Source organism: Endocarpon pusillum, assembly GCF_000464535.1.
Source record: "Endocarpon pusillum Z07020 unplaced genomic scaffold C682903, whole genome shotgun sequence".
Taxonomy (NCBI): Eukaryota; Fungi; Ascomycota; class Eurotiomycetes; order Verrucariales; family Verrucariaceae; genus Endocarpon; species Endocarpon pusillum.
In genome coordinates this window covers 1-15,738 of record NW_006913468.1, presented here as the reverse complement: position 1 = coordinate 15,738, position 15,738 = coordinate 1, and the positions used below count along the sequence as shown (strand labels likewise).

The 15,738-nt window shown below is 49.2% G+C and overlaps 7 protein-coding genes across 7 annotated transcripts; 4 read left to right on the top strand and 3 right to left on the bottom strand.

Moving 5' to 3' along the window:
- Nucleotides 1-637: 637 nt before the first annotated feature.
- On the top strand, nt 638-1,816 carry EPUS_02582 (uncharacterized protein; the record flags this gene model as incomplete). Its single annotated transcript, XM_007787506.1, has 1 exon — nt 638-1,816. The coding sequence occupies one exon, from the start codon at nt 638-640 to the stop codon at nt 1,814-1,816; it is 1,179 nt and encodes a 392-aa protein (XP_007785696.1).
- A 300-nt stretch (nt 1,817-2,116) lies between these two features.
- On the bottom strand, nt 2,117-2,664 carry EPUS_02581 (uncharacterized protein; the record flags this gene model as incomplete). Its single annotated transcript, XM_007787505.1, has 2 exons — nt 2,117-2,266; nt 2,323-2,664. The coding sequence occupies 2 exons, from the start codon at nt 2,662-2,664 to the stop codon at nt 2,117-2,119; spliced, it is 492 nt and encodes a 163-aa protein (XP_007785695.1).
- Nucleotides 2,665-3,750: 1,086 nt separating this feature from the next.
- Nucleotides 3,751-4,596, top strand: EPUS_02580 (uncharacterized protein; the record flags this gene model as incomplete). Its single annotated transcript, XM_007787504.1, has 1 exon — nt 3,751-4,596. The coding sequence occupies one exon, from the start codon at nt 3,751-3,753 to the stop codon at nt 4,594-4,596; it is 846 nt and encodes a 281-aa protein (XP_007785694.1).
- Nucleotides 4,597-6,281: 1,685 nt separating this feature from the next.
- Nucleotides 6,282-7,777, top strand: EPUS_02579 (uncharacterized protein; the record flags this gene model as incomplete). The annotated part of the gene is made up of 2 exons (XM_007787503.1): nt 6,282-7,080; nt 7,359-7,777. The coding sequence occupies 2 exons, from the start codon at nt 6,282-6,284 to the stop codon at nt 7,775-7,777; spliced, it is 1,218 nt and encodes a 405-aa protein (XP_007785693.1).
- Nucleotides 7,778-8,438: 661 nt separating this feature from the next.
- Nucleotides 8,439-8,723, bottom strand: EPUS_02578 (uncharacterized protein; the record flags this gene model as incomplete). The annotated part of the gene is made up of 1 exon (XM_007787502.1): nt 8,439-8,723. One exon carries the CDS (start codon nt 8,721-8,723, stop codon nt 8,439-8,441), a length of 285 nt encoding a protein of 94 aa, XP_007785692.1.
- Nucleotides 8,724-9,249: 526 nt separating this feature from the next.
- EPUS_02577 (uncharacterized protein) lies at nt 9,250-10,969 on the top strand (the record flags this gene model as incomplete). The annotated part of the gene is made up of 3 exons (XM_007787501.1): nt 9,250-9,530; nt 9,578-9,623; nt 9,671-10,969. The coding sequence occupies 3 exons, from the start codon at nt 9,250-9,252 to the stop codon at nt 10,967-10,969; spliced, it is 1,626 nt and encodes a 541-aa protein (XP_007785691.1).
- Nucleotides 10,970-12,105: 1,136 nt separating this feature from the next.
- On the bottom strand, nt 12,106-13,551 carry EPUS_02576 (uncharacterized protein; the record flags this gene model as incomplete). Its single annotated transcript, XM_007787500.1, has 2 exons — nt 12,106-13,222; nt 13,280-13,551. 2 exons carry the CDS (start codon nt 13,549-13,551, stop codon nt 12,106-12,108), a joined length of 1,389 nt encoding a protein of 462 aa, XP_007785690.1.
- Between the last annotated feature and the right edge of the window lie 2,187 nt (nt 13,552-15,738).

Sequence of the window (15,738 nt, the reverse complement as noted above, 5' to 3'; positions counted from 1 at the left end):
GTATTGTCCTCGGTATCATTTCAGACGTTGTGTTGTCTTGGGACTAAAAATACATAATATGGATATAGAAACCCCAGAGGCCGGCTGATTAAAGGGGTTGGAGCTGACCGCTGGATTAGTTAGATGAGAAACCTTAGGCTTAAGCCACCAATGCTGGGCTATGTGCAACATACGGCCCGGAGGCCCAGGGCCAGGTGCATCTATTCTTCACAATTCTTGCCATTCGCAATTTTTGTTATTAAGGAAAATGGACTGCGGCAACAGATTCGCACCATGTTGCACATCCGCATTGCGGCGAGCTGAACCTTTCAAATGGCACGACGCTTTTGCTCGAATGGCCATTGTCTTGCCAAACAAGCAGCGCTGATCATGGATTCACTGCCCTAACCACAGCCACCGTCGCCACGCCTATCTCACAAACTTTGTGGTCGGATGGTAATGAGGAGAGAATGATTAGGGTGGTGGACAGACTTTTGGGATACGGGAGTTTCAGTCCTACGAAAGGACGACTTAGATAATCAAAATAACGGCCTTGGCTATTTCGGGAAACCTGCACGTTCCAATTTAGTACGTACAGATCTGCTCTGACCAGATCATATTTTGCGCCTTGCGACCTTACTGGCTGGCTGCGTCTGATATGCCTCCCTTTTCCAGAGGTGGAAGCCACTTACTACGTCGGCTGCAGACGCGGGCTTCCTCCAGCAAGCCTCCTACTAACAAGCCTCCCTCACCAACATCCAAGTTACCGTCCAAGTTATTGCCCAAGCGGCCTCTGAACAGTCGGCCGACAACACTTGAGTCTCGTCGTACAGCTCGCGCCAAACCTTCAGCCGAAAAGCCAGTGGCAGAGAAGAAAGTTAGCAGCTTTGATCCTCTCTATGGCTTCACCGTACTCCGCATCTCACTTTCTCAGTCATTGGCATCCTTCCTTCGTCAAGTCCATAAGCAACACGCGCGACTCCCGCAACCCATACGCTATACCATCAATTTCATATACCTCCTCGGTGTTGCCTTTGCACTCATAGTTCCTCCAGTGATAGTATTCCGCAACCATTTCTACGACATCATTCGAGTCACTGGACCTTCGATGAGCCCATACCTCAACACAGATTTCGAGGATGGTGCCACAAGTGTACATGATATCACAAGAAGTACCGATAGGATCCTGCTCAAACTGTACCGGCCGCGTTACGACCTTCGACGAGGCATGGTGGTTGCCTTTCGAACGCCACATGATCCAGAGAGGTGGGCTATCAAGCGCATAGTTGCGTTACAGGGGGACCGAGTATATCCATTAGCACATTACCCTGGATTGGAGGCATTGTGTGGGAAAGGTTTGATTGTACCCTTTGGTCATATGTGGGTAGAAGGGGACGTTTCCGACTCGAACAAGAAAGACTCAAGCATGGACTCGAATATCTATGGGCCTGTATCTACTGGTCTTGTCTTGGGCAAGGCATTGAACGTCAATACATCTCTTTTCGGCAGGTGGATACCTATTGATTCTGACCATTTCAAGCTACCTGGGCGTGTGCAGATAGATGCCGTTACCCTGCAAGACCCAGATGAGGAGCACCAATCACAACAATTTGAAGCTATTTTCCAGAATGGCAAAGCGATAGAGATTCTTGAAGCCCTCAAAAGAGGGTTACGGGAAGAAGAGGGCGTTCAAAGGTGCAAAGAGAATCCGGAGCTGTTAGACCTTTTTCACATTATCAGAACCCAGGCAAAGCGTCAGACCTACAAGCGCGACAGCCAGACAGCGGAGGTGGCTACGAGCCTTCTGGAAGTTGTTGATGATTTGCTGGCGGACTAGCAGTATGACCTGAGAAGAGCAGGCTAAATGGAAGACGCAGTGATAACTGCGCTCCTAGAGGGCTAAACAAATCATACTACATCTCACCATCTCATCCGTAGTGGAGATGTTGTGCTCTGCTAGCGTTTTGATACCACCATTTTGATATCGAGAAACAGGCCACGGCCTTCAAAGAAATAGTACTTCTTGGATGATGCTCAATAACACCCAATATCTCTATATAGTACTCAGCCTAACTCCTACATGAAGCATCCATTTCCCTGGGCCAAGTTGTTGTCGCCATAATTCTAATAAGTATAGCTAATAGGGTGCGATCGGCGACACTGGAGGAAGCAGGTCTTCCCAGTCACAACAGTCACGAAGTATTTCCGCCAGTCGCTCCAACCCGTCTTGGTCTGTGGTGTCGAATCCTTGCAAGTCTGCGCAATCGATGTCGATGACTGCGACTACCTGGATATCCAATCAGTCAATGCTAGGAATTTCCAATTTACACTGGAACGACCGACCTCAGTCCCAACCTTGATTGGAGTAACAATCTCACTCTTGCTGTCCCCGTCACAGGCAATATGTTCTGGAAACTCCTTAACATCCGTCAATAAGAGCGTCTTCCCTTCTTCGGCAACCTTCCCGCATGCCCCTTTTCCAATCGTAATGGTCTGACAAGCTACTTTACCATGAAATGGTCCCAAGATCAACTGACGGCGGTCCATTCGATCCACCACATAGAATCCTGCCCAATTGACCGATGAAGAGGGCGAGCCAAGTGAGTGATACATGTGCCACAGCAGCGATGACGCATTGGCTAGATTGCAGACCCAATTTGTTTGTGCTTCGGCCAGGCTTCGCATGGCGTCGTGCATTTGTCGATAGGCATCCTGCTTGCTGATTCCCAGCGCGAAGCTTGAGAAGTCTGCGTGCGGCTATGTAGCAGTGTGATCAGATATCGGACTTGCCTATGGGGGAATCGGTGCACACCATTCAACCCTATATCTCCTTGACAGCGATAAAGGTCTGTGACCTTTGCAAGAGTCGTTATCGATCTAATGTGGTGGGAAACTCGATGGCTGATTTGTAAGAGTGCCTACTTTTCGTCCACTCAGTCCCGGTTACTCGTTCACGTTTAGTGGTTTGGTTTCCAGTGCAATTACGGAGGATTTGTTATGCACGTACATACTACGTACATGGTCTCAAATCTCCCTGATAGATTCAAATAAACCGCCTGCCATTTCAATTCAATGTGCCTCCATGGTCTGCCACCAATTAAATTCCCAACGTCATGACAGGCCTCCGGGCCAGCCGCGGAGGAAGCTACTCAGACACCTGGAAATAAGATCCTCTCATCGTGCGTGAACTCCGCCGAGGACCGATTCTGAACTGTTGTCCGTTGCAAAACTGTTGCAAAACTGTTGCGAAAGCTTGGCGCATACTTCTGAGCTGCTGCTGCTCCGGCTGTTCATACTAGATTCTTTATTAGGTACTACTAGTAGTACATTACTCTAAAATTCGTATTATCTAGTAGCTATATATCTACTAATCTTAATTCGAACGGATTTTTTGGGTTTTGAAAGTTTAGATATAATAGGTTGAGTGGATGAGGACTTATCCCCTGTGTCACTAATCAAGAAATATCCTTTACACATAAAATCTATAATAAAAGAATCAGGGGAAGCTCAGCTACAGAAAGAGGTAGCCGTTATATTTCTAGATCATTGTATGGCCCTCTGTAGCTGTTTGAGTAAAACAGAGGAGGAGCAGCAGCAGCTCCGAAGCATGTGCAAGCTTTCGCAACTCTTTTGCAATGGGCAATATTTATCAGCCGAGCGTTTGGTAAACTTAGAAATCCCTTCTGCCGGTGAAATCTATTCCTCAACGCTTTTTCCGCAAATTCTGCTCCTCGGAAGCGAAGCTCTGTTGAAGCTCACAGGATTTCAGCAATGTCGTGCCCTGACTGCTTCAAGGGTGCAGTCCATGACCATGCCGGCGAGGCTCAAGGTAGTATGGAGAGGATGTACGGTTATCCCTGTTACATAGCCTCAGCCCCTGCTACCTCTCATTCTAAATCTACAATCATATTCCTCTGCGACGCCTTCGGCCTGAACCTGATCAACAACAAGCTCCTCTGCGACAGATTTGCCGCCGAAACCGGCTTCCGCGTCATTGCTCCGGACATTATCCCAGGTGGACCTGCTCCTGTGAGTTTGATGGCTGATATGGAGAGTATCATGGCGCAAACAGTCCCCTGGTGGGATGTCTGGGGACAATTGAAGAGGATTGTCACGTTCTTGCGGGTTGTGTCTGTGTTTGGTCCTTTCCTGATTAGATCAGGCCCTGCGACGGGCTATCCCCTTTGCCTCAAGTTTGCCCCCGCAAAGCTCGGCGTTGCAGGATTCTGCTGGGGTGGGTATTCTTCAACCAATCTGTGCAAGGATCCAGCAGTGGAGGGTGGAACGGAAAGGTTGATGGATGCGCAGTTCTGTGGCCATCCCTCTGGGCTGAGCGCGCCGAAGATGGTCGTTGACGCTATTAAGACGTTTCACACTCCCTATAGTATGGCCATTGGGGACAGCGACATAGCATACAGCGAGAAGAAGGTGCTCGAGACGCAGGCGGCACTGAGGCAGACAGTGGGTATGCCGGAAGAGAGTGACTATGAGATCAGGATATATGGGGGGCGCAAGCACGGTTTCACTGTCCGGGCATTGCCTGGCGACAAAGAGGCTATGATGGCAATGGAGGAGGCCAGAGAACAGGCTGTGGATTGGTTCAAAAGATATTTATGAGAACGTGGTCTGAACAGCTCACTTCTCAACAGCTTAGCTTTCCCATATCTACTGGTGCCTCGCTCGCTGCTCAGAAATTAATGCGCATTCACAAGCACGGCATTCTCCTAAGGTGCAAATAATTCGAGTCTTCTCGGCTCATAATGCTCCCGGCCAAGTCTGAGGATGTTTGAACCTCTCCAACTTTTAGTCTTGTTTTCCAATGAAGATATACTTGGTACAAAATTATATATCTTTCCGACAATGAGCAGCATGGAGCCAGACCTTTGGTACTTAAATGCGCCTCCTTTGACGGTGATTCACATGAACAAGATCAATTAGCCGTCGGCTCACCACAGGGTGTATCACCCTTTATCTGCTTGCCACATATCATCAGGTCTAGCTGATGCGAGAAAGGTAGTTGGCATGCCTGATCTGTTTTGTTTTAAGCTTTCGAAGCTTCGCTTGTCTTGCAATCTGGTGCTCTCGAGCCGAACGGTCACCAAAGTTCTCTCGCGCCCATGGCCGGTCAGAGTAGACTAATGTTGGCCGCATGCGGCAATAGAAATAGCCATTCTCTAGGAGTCTATGCGATCAGTGTGTCCGTCAAATCAAACAAATCAAATCAAATGCTTGGCAAATCAAATCAAATCAAATCAGTGCTTTCGTCAAAGCAAATTGGCCTCTGTGGATTTGATAAATTCAGTAGTCAAACTGAAGTCTTGACAAGGATATTTTTGATGGAATAGTAATGGTCTTGGCGGACACTGGAGAATTCAAGTTGTCAGACGCTACTATATTTCTACACATTACCCCTACATTTTGCCTACTTTTAATTGGTCATTTTCCGCAGCTAATTCCCCTGTAATTTGTACTTATTTCTGCGCGCCCTACGTCTTTTTAAGAGAGAACAGGGCCAATTCTTCTACCTACGATTTTTCTCTGCTAGTACATCAGGCGGTGCATTGCACTCGGACGAGATGTTACCTTCTCGCAGACCTTAATCGTCGAATATCATCATTGATTTGTCTCCTTCGGCCTATTCTCAGCACAATATGCTGCCACCAAATATCGTTCCGAGTTGGTCGACAAGTGAGGCTCCGTCAGCGAGTCCTATTTCCAATAGAACTCGCTTAAAGTTTCCGATGTAGTCCGTGAAGTCCTATCAGACAGCGAATGATTTAGAGTTGCGAGGTAAGAAAGCAATATCAACCCTCAGATACTGTTCCTTTTGGCATGAATCGAATTCTCGCACAACAACACTTCGCCACAGCAACCGATTCAACTGAAGAGCCACCTATATTCTCTGAAGCCGGTAGCGGGAAAGAGGAAATTTCAGACACCGATAAAATATTCTCAACTTCGACTGGTTTCTGACCGGTTATCCAACAAAGGTCCAGGCGGCCAAGTGGCATCTGCCACCACCGACAACGATAGCCCAGCCTCTATCTTAACGGACGTGGTGCCTCCACCCCTTTCGAACCAATTGCCAAGAAGCGCATCCTCTTTGAGCCCTACTCCGAGCAGAAAATATCGTCGGTCACCAACCAAATGGGGTCTCAGACAGAGTCTCTACTTCACAAATAACTTGCGACCTTCAACCCTCTCCAGTCAGTCAACCAAACGGATCTCTTCACCAGAGCCTATCGTGGGAATAACTCGGTCTCAGTCGCCTAGAAAACTCACACAGCCCAAGTCGAATCCCGATGACCTCTCCGATCAAAGAGTACCTCACCAAAAGTCTTCTGTTGCTGGCTCTTCACTTGATTGGAGTCGAGTGCAACATCGATGGCTGTGGTGTCAGGTACGCTACGTTCGCTGGGTGCAGAGAACACTGCAAAGTGGAACATGAAGGGACTGAAGTTGCATACAACGCGCGTGCCAAGAAAGCCGCAAACACTACTACTAGTAGTACTAGTAGGCGACACATAGCGGCCAAGCGGGCCAAGGCGATAAGGGGCTTATGTACTGTATACTTGAACTGCGCCAACGAGGCTGTGGTCGATGCAGGGGGAATGGTTCCAGCATGCGAAGAACACCATGAGCGCTACTTGAAAATGAAGGCGACAGGGGGACGCTACGCTCTATCCAAAGCAAAAAGGACGGGCTGGGGAGTCGACGTAGGCAATCCGGATGAAATGACAGTATGCCCATCAGCAGTTCCCGTCTCATCGGCTGTCGTGCAACTGGCCCGCTTTATCGAAAGCGCGAATAGACTCGGACGAGTATACTGCAGTGATACGGAATTCGCAACAGTACCAATAAAGAATAGGAAGAAAAGAAAACTCATTCCGGTCGAACTCGCCGTTTACGACCTCAATGGAGAATTGGTCATTTACACTCCCATCAAGTACGATCAGTCGGTCGAAGAACTTCTGGCCGATGCTCCTCGCACTGGGCCACCAACAAGATTTAGTTGGGGCGTTATGCAAATAATCTATGGCGAAGGACCCCAAACTCGTGGGATTACAATTGACGACATTCGAGATATATTGTTGGATGCAGGTATGAACGCGAACTCAGACCTCGGTGAATGGTCAATTAACGGGATTGATCGACAGATCTTGGGGACGATCATGGGAGAGAACATTCCGGCCAATTCGATTGGACTGGTAAACCACTGGAAAAGGGTCCTCCCAGGGTTCCTGACTAGTACTTCCGCCAATTCCTCTGTCCGAACTCAACCCTCCATCAACGGGCCCATCGAGCGGGTCCGGATACCCTCATGCTCATTGATACAACGAAAGCTCTCATTGACCTCTCTAACCGAGATGGCGATTTAGTTCAGAGCACACTTGACCACTCATCACAAAATTATAAGGAGACGTTGCATATCCAAGAGCAACTACGAAAGGAGTGCGGGGTTGATGAGGATTACGACGTTCAAAGCGAGAACGAAACCGACCTTCTCGACATTCGGGTGCCGGAGAAGCGGGCTGTGAAGGAAATGACGGACGAAGACAGAGAACTCATCGCTCTATTTTGGAAATCCCGTCAAATTCTAGAGCCAGTAAATGAAGCCACTGGCATGCCTCGCGCTAAGATGGCGTACGAGATGGCGGACGGGAACGATCAAGACACTCTCGAGTATTTGCAGATATTTGCGAGTGTTAAAGATGAAGCCGAATCAGAAAGCGACGATGAGGGTCCTGAGGGCGGCGAGGCGGGTGATGACAGCGGAGGCGACACTGGCGACGAGTAGAGGAGGCAGTACAAGTGGATTGATTTAGGATGAAGGCGCGTGCGTCATTAACTTGAGTTCTTCCAATATGTTAGGGGTTAGAGGAAGATATTGATAACGCTTCCTCTCTCCTCTTGGTATGAGTAGCCAGATTCGCTGAGTAGAGTCACGGAGGAAGGGTGGTAGTAGGCATGCATCGCGGCGATGACCTATGCTGGCGTCTCAATCTAAGTTGCAGTTTTCGAACGAGCTAGTGACAAACGTTCCTCGATCACAGCGACGATTACTTGCCAATCACACATTCCACCTTGCCCAGTATCGCCACAGGCTAAGGTTTTGATTTGTGGCGGTAACACCTCAAACCACCCTTGGGCCGGATTGGGCCCATTAGCACCCCATTCTTCGTCGAGTATTTTGTATTTGTTTCGCCGTTACAGGATGAGCCCACATGAAGCTGTTCATAGCTGGTGCAACAATGATTCGGGCGCCTTTTCGGGTTCATAGGGTTGATATCCCATGCACGGATAATACTCGTCAGGAGGTTGTCACAGAGACCCCGCGTAACCTTGGCTAACAGATTCGCAGACATTGGAACAATCGCGAGAAGGTGAGCCCAGCGGCGAAGTTCTATGTGGAGTATCTTTGCATTCCTCTTCCACGGCTCAATCCACTCGTCTTCGTCCTAGTGAACGGAATCGACCTTGGGGAGCAAGGAGAGGGAGGCGACCGTGGGTTGTTCGGGAGATTGGCCGGCGAGAAAACGGGCCGCGGATTTGGTGAGAATGATACGAATAGAGAGGTTAGGGTTGTTTGCGAGCGCGGAAATAATGAGTGGTAGCTTGATCGAAGCAACGGAACCGCTCGCAGCTAGAAGAAGATGCTTTTTACCATCGTGGAGTGCAGCGGCGATAGCTGCTGCAGGTGTCCGCTCAGTTTCCTTGTGGTAGGCGTCAGATTCATTAGGCATGGTTCGTAGTTTTATCAATCGCGAAATCGATGGATCGTAAGATTTATCTTGAGGAATGCGAGGTAGCCCCACCAATAGGCCGACACTTCGACTCACCTCGGCTCACCTCGGCTCACCTTCCACTCACCCGCGCTCGGGGTAGAAAGGATGATGGTAAAAGCGGCGTCGGAGTAGGTGAGTGCGAGGTGAGCTTGATGTAGATTTCTGTTCTTTTTGGATACCAATACGTGGCCAGATAAAAGACGCAAGTTCGATAATTGAGAAGAGCGGAGTGTCAGACAAGTCATCGCCTTAGTCTCGAAATGGGCTAGCCGTTGACTAAGCAGACATTGTTAGGCTAAGTGCGGAGCAGATTATTCTATACTTCAGCTGCCAAGACGCTTTCTGCCACCAGCCAAAAAGTTTTAGTTGTAAGAAGACACCTCTGGTAGTAGAACCGACATCTTTCGGGCGAAAGGGTCGTGTTCCGGGACGACTATTACTCTGTCCCAAAAGAGAACAGCGATGGTGGAATTCCGCAGAGAGCATGAGACTCATCAATACCAGCACTGGCGCCTTGGAAGAGTTTATCGGGATGAACATCCCCCCCGACGCGATCCTTTCCCACACATGGGAGGAGGAGGAGGAGGAGGAGGAGGTATCCCTTCGGGACATGAGCGACCAATCTTGTAAGAGCAAGAAAGGCTACCGCAAGATCGAAATGACTTGCCAGTTTGCGGCCCAAGAGGGGATTAACTACGCATGGGTGGACACACGCTGTATTGACAAGTCTAGCAGTGCCGAGCTCACTGAAGCTATCAATTCCATGTACCGATGGTATCAAAGGAGCCAGATCTGTTTTGCATACCTTTCAGACCTTCCTGCATCCGCATTTCTGGATACGGCGCTCCCAAGCTGCCGGTGATTCACTCGCGGGTGGACGCTGCAGGAGTTGATCGCTCCCGTAGACACCAACTTCTTCGATCGAGACTGGAACAACAGAGGCTCGAAACAAGATCTGGTCAGAGCGCTCTAAGATCACAGGGATCAAGCCCGCCATTCTGTCCCATGCCCAACCGCTCTCATCCGTAGCCGTCGTTCAGAAGATGTCCTGGGCCGCAAACCGGACAACGACCCGCATGGAAGATACGGCATACTGCCTGCTGGGCATCTTCGACATCAACATGCCTCTTTTATACGGTGAAGAGGAGAAGGCATTTCGGCGACTGCAAGAAGAGATCATCAGGTCCACCCCTGACTTGAGCATATTTGCCTGGACATGGCTTCCAAACACTAAAAATACCGGAAAACCCAACAGCCTTTTGTTTTCTGGTGTCCTAGCCAAATCACCGCTTGTCTTCTTTCAGGGTATATCATTGGAGAAACGACCAGGTCATGACTGGCGAGAACTTTCGGTTTCAAACGGCAGCATTAAAACTCAAGTACAGATAGTTTCTGAGCGAATCCCGGGCAAGAGAGGAACCAGATACCTATTGCCACTCGACTGCTCTAGAGAGCCCAACCAATTGCTCGCGGTGCGACTGAGAAAGTGTGGTCCCGACCAGTTCATTAGAGAGGATCCATGGGCTGTGGTGGAATACTCGGAAGATCTCTGGGTAAATGCCCCGAAGGAGCAATACCTCCTGACAGAGCTCCCCAAGGTTTCGCGGCCACCGGAGTCTCCCTTCTTAGATATGAGCCTTTTCATAGGCCAAACGCGGTCACACTTTGTGCAAGTCCAGCTTCGGGACGAATTGGAGATAGACGACACATGGCCATGGGGTCGGCGCTTCGATAGTCAGGATAGACTGTTTTTCGTGTCCGGGGATCCCAGATGGGACTCGGGCGCCATGAGAGTAGGCGCAAATTTCAGCTTGCCAAATGGTCGGCGTAAAACCGAAGTCGAATTCGAGTGCATGTTGTACTTGGTAGGCTGGTCCTCGCTGGATATCAGCCACCTCCAGTGCACGGTGATGGACTATAGGGCACATGCCACGGCCTTGAAAGCCTTACAGTCTCGAATTGCGGCCTGGGACCACAATAGAATGCAGGTCCTATATCAGCTGGCATACCACGACATTCCGAAAACATCCTTGGCCGTGTTCAAAATCCCAGGAATCAAAGCCAGCGCTGTTGTTTCGTTTACGCCAACCGTAGTGAATGATCCACGCATTTGTCAGAACAGATTCTGGGGGGTCGAGTTTTTCTGTGAAGTTTACGAGGAGAAGTATCTTCCTCAAGTTCAGCATGGGGAATGGCAATTCTAGGCGGTGGCGAATTTGACGTGCAAGTCACTCAGAAGACAGGCACATCTAGAGAACCTATCCAGATCGTGGAAAAAGAGCATCAATGCGGTAGGATTGTCTAACTCGCTGTCGCTGAAGGAAAGAGGGGAACGGTGAATGCTGTTGGTTCTCCCAGACTCGCGAGTGACAGTCGGATGACAAAATCGTCTGGCTGAATAAATTCGACCCGCCTTTTAGAATGGAATCCAATGTCATTCGCTCTGGACAGTCTCACGCGCCAAACTTCCAGCCAGATGCACAGAGATGGAGTAGAAAGTCTATCGCTGTTTCTCGGTCGGTCTTTACGATGCCTCTTTCAGGGTCCAATCTCATCAGCGGCCCCTCGGGCGCAGTATGTGGACCCTTTCTTGGTAGCTAGCGTGGTCACCGGATCGTATCTTAGGGCCGTTTTTGGCTGGCGGTCTGCCGTAAGGCGCCATCATCGGATCAGTATCTGGCTTCACCACATCCTATGGTCGAAATGCAAGACGTACAATATGCTATTATGTAACAGAAGTGCCGTACGTAGTACATAGTACATAGCGCAGGCGAAGTGCTAGTGTGGTGATTCTGCGCTAAACTATCTCTAGTTAAAAAGTGTCAGCTAGCACAGGACAATCACGTGAAGCGAGATAGCATACGGGTAGTACTCGGTACTGGGTGATATATTGTACTTTCTTGGCCTGCAAAAGCTAGTTTCAATACAACACTATAGAGCCAAAGCCGGTATCACTCTCCTGGCTATACACGTTATTTACTTGTTGTTTTGAGCATAGAATGTCTGTTTTGAGCTCTCTTTACTATGGTGTCTGCTTACCGTCAGCGTTAATGGTGACCTAACAGCGTGCCTGCATTGTAGACAGCAATTCCTCCAAATAGTCCATATCCACAGCCTCTCGAGGCGCATTACATTGAATACACGGATAGGACGAGAATTGAGTACTAGACTGTAATTATAGCAGTAAAATCAGTGTATTATGACAATACCAACAGCCAAGAAAGTACAATATATCACCATTGCAGTACCTATAGTAATGATTCGCAGTACTTTTATCAACTTGCAGCGCCAAGCAATCGATGTGGAAACAGTTCATTTGATTCAATTGAAGCTTGATTGACTAGATCGGTACCATACTCCAATTATCTAGGTGCATGATATCGATTGGGCCACCACTGTTGATTCGACAGTCTATTAGTAACCAGACATCACCCGGGGTCCGGATATCACTCCCGGGTACTGGGGCAATACGAGTGAATGTGAACTGCTGCCATTTACCCGCGAAAGCGGGTGTGTTGTAAATATCCGTCTCCGGCACTCCCGGTGCACTCACCTTCAAGATGCAGTCGTCGTCTGTCAAGAACTTGTAGCTGCCCTGGAATGTATATGACTTTCCCTCAATGGGTGCTACTTTGTGAAACATGTGGAAGTAAGTTCCACCCCCTCCGGCCCTTGCTTTGAATCCAAATTGACAGGTTTCTGCTGCTTCAGGGCTGACGGAAGGGTCGGTTGCGCCATATCGGAAAATTTCCCAGCCTTCGTTGGTACCGGTCTCCCAGTCGCCATTTTGCATCAAATTGCCTACTAGCGTGGGACAGGGGAGCCGTGTGGTGGTCGTTGTCACTGAGATGGTGGTGGTCTCGGTTGCGGTAACAGAACATGTTGAAGTCACAGCTACAGTTGAAGTGGCCAGATCTGTTTGCGTGATTGTCTGGATGGCGGTGACAGTGGTCGTTTCAACAGCGAACTTGGTCGCGATAACCGAATTTGTCTCTGTAATACTCGAGGTGCTTGTTACTGTGACGGACACTGTAGCTGTGCTGAGAATCGTGGTAGGAGACGGCAGTGCGTTCAGAATGCAGGAACAAGCGCTTGAGAGTCTTGAGGATGGATATGTATGCCAGCCTGGTGATGTGGTAACAGCCCTCTCTTCGATCAGAGCCGGGGGCATGATGGGTGTCGTAACCGCACGTGGTAGGAGCGTGCTTGCAGTCGAGGTCCCAGTTGTGAGAGTAACTGTACCGGTGAGAGTGTTTGTCTGGGTCTGAGTTACGGTGGCTACCGTCACGGAGGTAAAATGAGTGTATGTAACCGTGTACGCAGTCACCGTGGTTGTTCCTCCAGTGATGGTGGTCGTTCCCGCTGTGATTGTCGCTGTCGAAAGTGTGGCAGTGGTGGTAGATATCGTTGTGACAGCTGTAGACACTGTGACAGCGGCCAGAACGTTGAGTGTAGACCTAGAAAAGATCAGTATGTAGACCGGGCTTCCGCGGTGATTGGGGATCGGCCCTTACGTTGAAGTTGTCGTCGAAGTTATCTTAGGTTGAATAAAAGTACTGCAGAAGACACTTGCAGCGGAGCTGTATTTTGTATCGATGAATGACCGGAAGAGGTTGTCCCTATGGCAGCTTTTCGAAGCTAAGGCTACGAAGATGGTAAGTGCATTGGAGATATGGACTATTGAGACTTCGGTACCTCTCTCTTCGATATGTTTTGCTGCAGCAGGCGAGGCAAAGGCATAGTTCAAGAAGCTAGTGGTGACCACAAGCAGAATGGCAAATCGCATTTTGCTGGCTTGGAACCCAGATATTCAGGACCAAGGAGCGACAATGGAGACTGACAGGTCGGGATGCATTTCAAGAGGGGAGGAAAAAGAAAGATGAAAGACATCAGGCGAGTATAATCAAGTCTTGCATTTGACGACAAAGCTTTGCTAGTGCGTTGAAGCGCCAAATAAGGCGATAATGGCGGCGAAAGGAGAAAGCAATGCATCATTAATCGCCTAGAAGTTAGGAGTATGTGAATGTAGGGAGTGGGGGAAAGTCACATCACGCTTATGTGTGATATTGTCTCTTTGAGGCCGTAATCATAATAATACGAGATAATATTGAGGTCAGTCGCTAACTAGATGCTCAAACTATTGATGCTTGTAGCGTAGTACTACTGTAAGTGTCACTATTCCTCTTGGCATTTCTGATACCAACGAACTACGAACTGAAGTGTGTGAAACCAACGCGCCTTACAAGCGTTGTAATACATTCAACACGCGGGGGGCCTGAAGTACTGTTGGTCTAGCGCTAGCATCTGCTACAGCATCAATGAAAGTACGTAGTATGTCAAACAGGATACTAGAGATGGATCCAGGCTACCTAGAGTTGTCGCTCTAAGGATCCCTCATGATCCAGGTGATCGGCTCGGAGACATTCTATGCTCTCAAGTTCGTCAAGACTCGCTCCAACAAACATTTCTCCTCCGGTCGCCGTCGCTATGTGAAAGCCCACAGAAGACTTGTCTGCCCTCCAGCCAGCCCCCTAACATCCAAGTAAGGGGTTTGAACTCACGCTGGAAGAAGACGAGCTGCTAGTCAAATTAAAGGGGATACGAAACTTGTCATTGAATACAATCGAGTCTTATTTCCCAATACGAAGCGTCAGGACGCTTCAGGTGCACTATTCTACAAAATCGAAGATTGGGAGTCTGGGACGCAAGGACCCTTACGCCAGGTAAGCGACGCAGACGGGGACGAGGACGGGGAAGGTGAAGTACTTTGAAAACTCCTCGATTGGCCACCAAGCTTCGACATATCGTTACTCATTAATGTTTGCTTCGAGAACATATTCTCAACGTTCAATGGAAACCAACATCGAAAATGGCTGCCAATGGCCTCACAAAGGGACAGTGGCGTCAACAATACGGAACATTCTGATTGCTCTGCGTGGAGAAAACACCCTGGACGTTAAATATGGACGAGATGGTTGTCTCATGAGATGTTTCTCGCCTTGTTCCGGTTGGCATTGCTCGACTCTTGCACGCTCAGCCTCTACTCCTCCAGCTAGGAAAGGAAGGTAGCGACGTGTTCTCGTTTCTCTGCTCGATAGGTGAAAGTTCAGTGGCTCTGAACGTATGCCTTTTTACTATCGCAGCTTCTGTGTGTAATCGCTAGATAGATAGATTTGATCCGGCATAGACCACGGGTAGCCCTAGAGCGCGCGAGTAGCGGAAGCGACTTCGAAGTAGTGTTCGCCTGGTACCTCCTGCGCCTCTGCAATGGTGGTGTATCTGATACTGATTTCCATGGCTGAGTCTGTCTGACCAATTCTAATGGAGGCTGCTGGCCCGAACTGCGCTCATCCTCTAGGTCTTTCTGCAACACGAGTTGCCAAAAGGAGCGTCTGATGGTTGACAGAGTTTGAGAACCCCAGTGTCGACCATCGACAAAGGCTCTGGGAAGTTCCATGTGATCTCAACTTCATTGCCTTGAGCTGGGCTGCCTTGACTCCCATGACGAGTATGTACAGGGCGCCCTCTGGTAGCGGTCGTAGCGTTTGGGTCTTAGAAAGGCTGCAGTTCATGTTCCGTTGGGCTCATCACCCATCCCATCGTCCACTTCCACCAGAACCTCAGCAGCAGATTCTGCACTAACATCCTTCCCATTCAGCCCTTTCTCTAGCCCCTCACAATTCGCGAGAATCCATTCCGCCACCTATTCTCCACCTTCTTTCCCACTACGATCCGCCTCGTACAACGCATCATGGCCCGCATCGTTAGTGATGGCTGGATCTGCCCCTGTAGCTATCAAGGCCTTGACGCACGATATGTGACAGTTGACAGCAACCTAGTGCAGAGGTGTATTGCCATTTTTGTTCTTGTGGTTGACCAAACCGGGAACTGGTGTTGCTGTACCCTCAACCAGGTGCAGATTCGAGCCAAGGGCAGATAGCAAGTACTGTGCGTTGCATAAGAGTTGCGAATT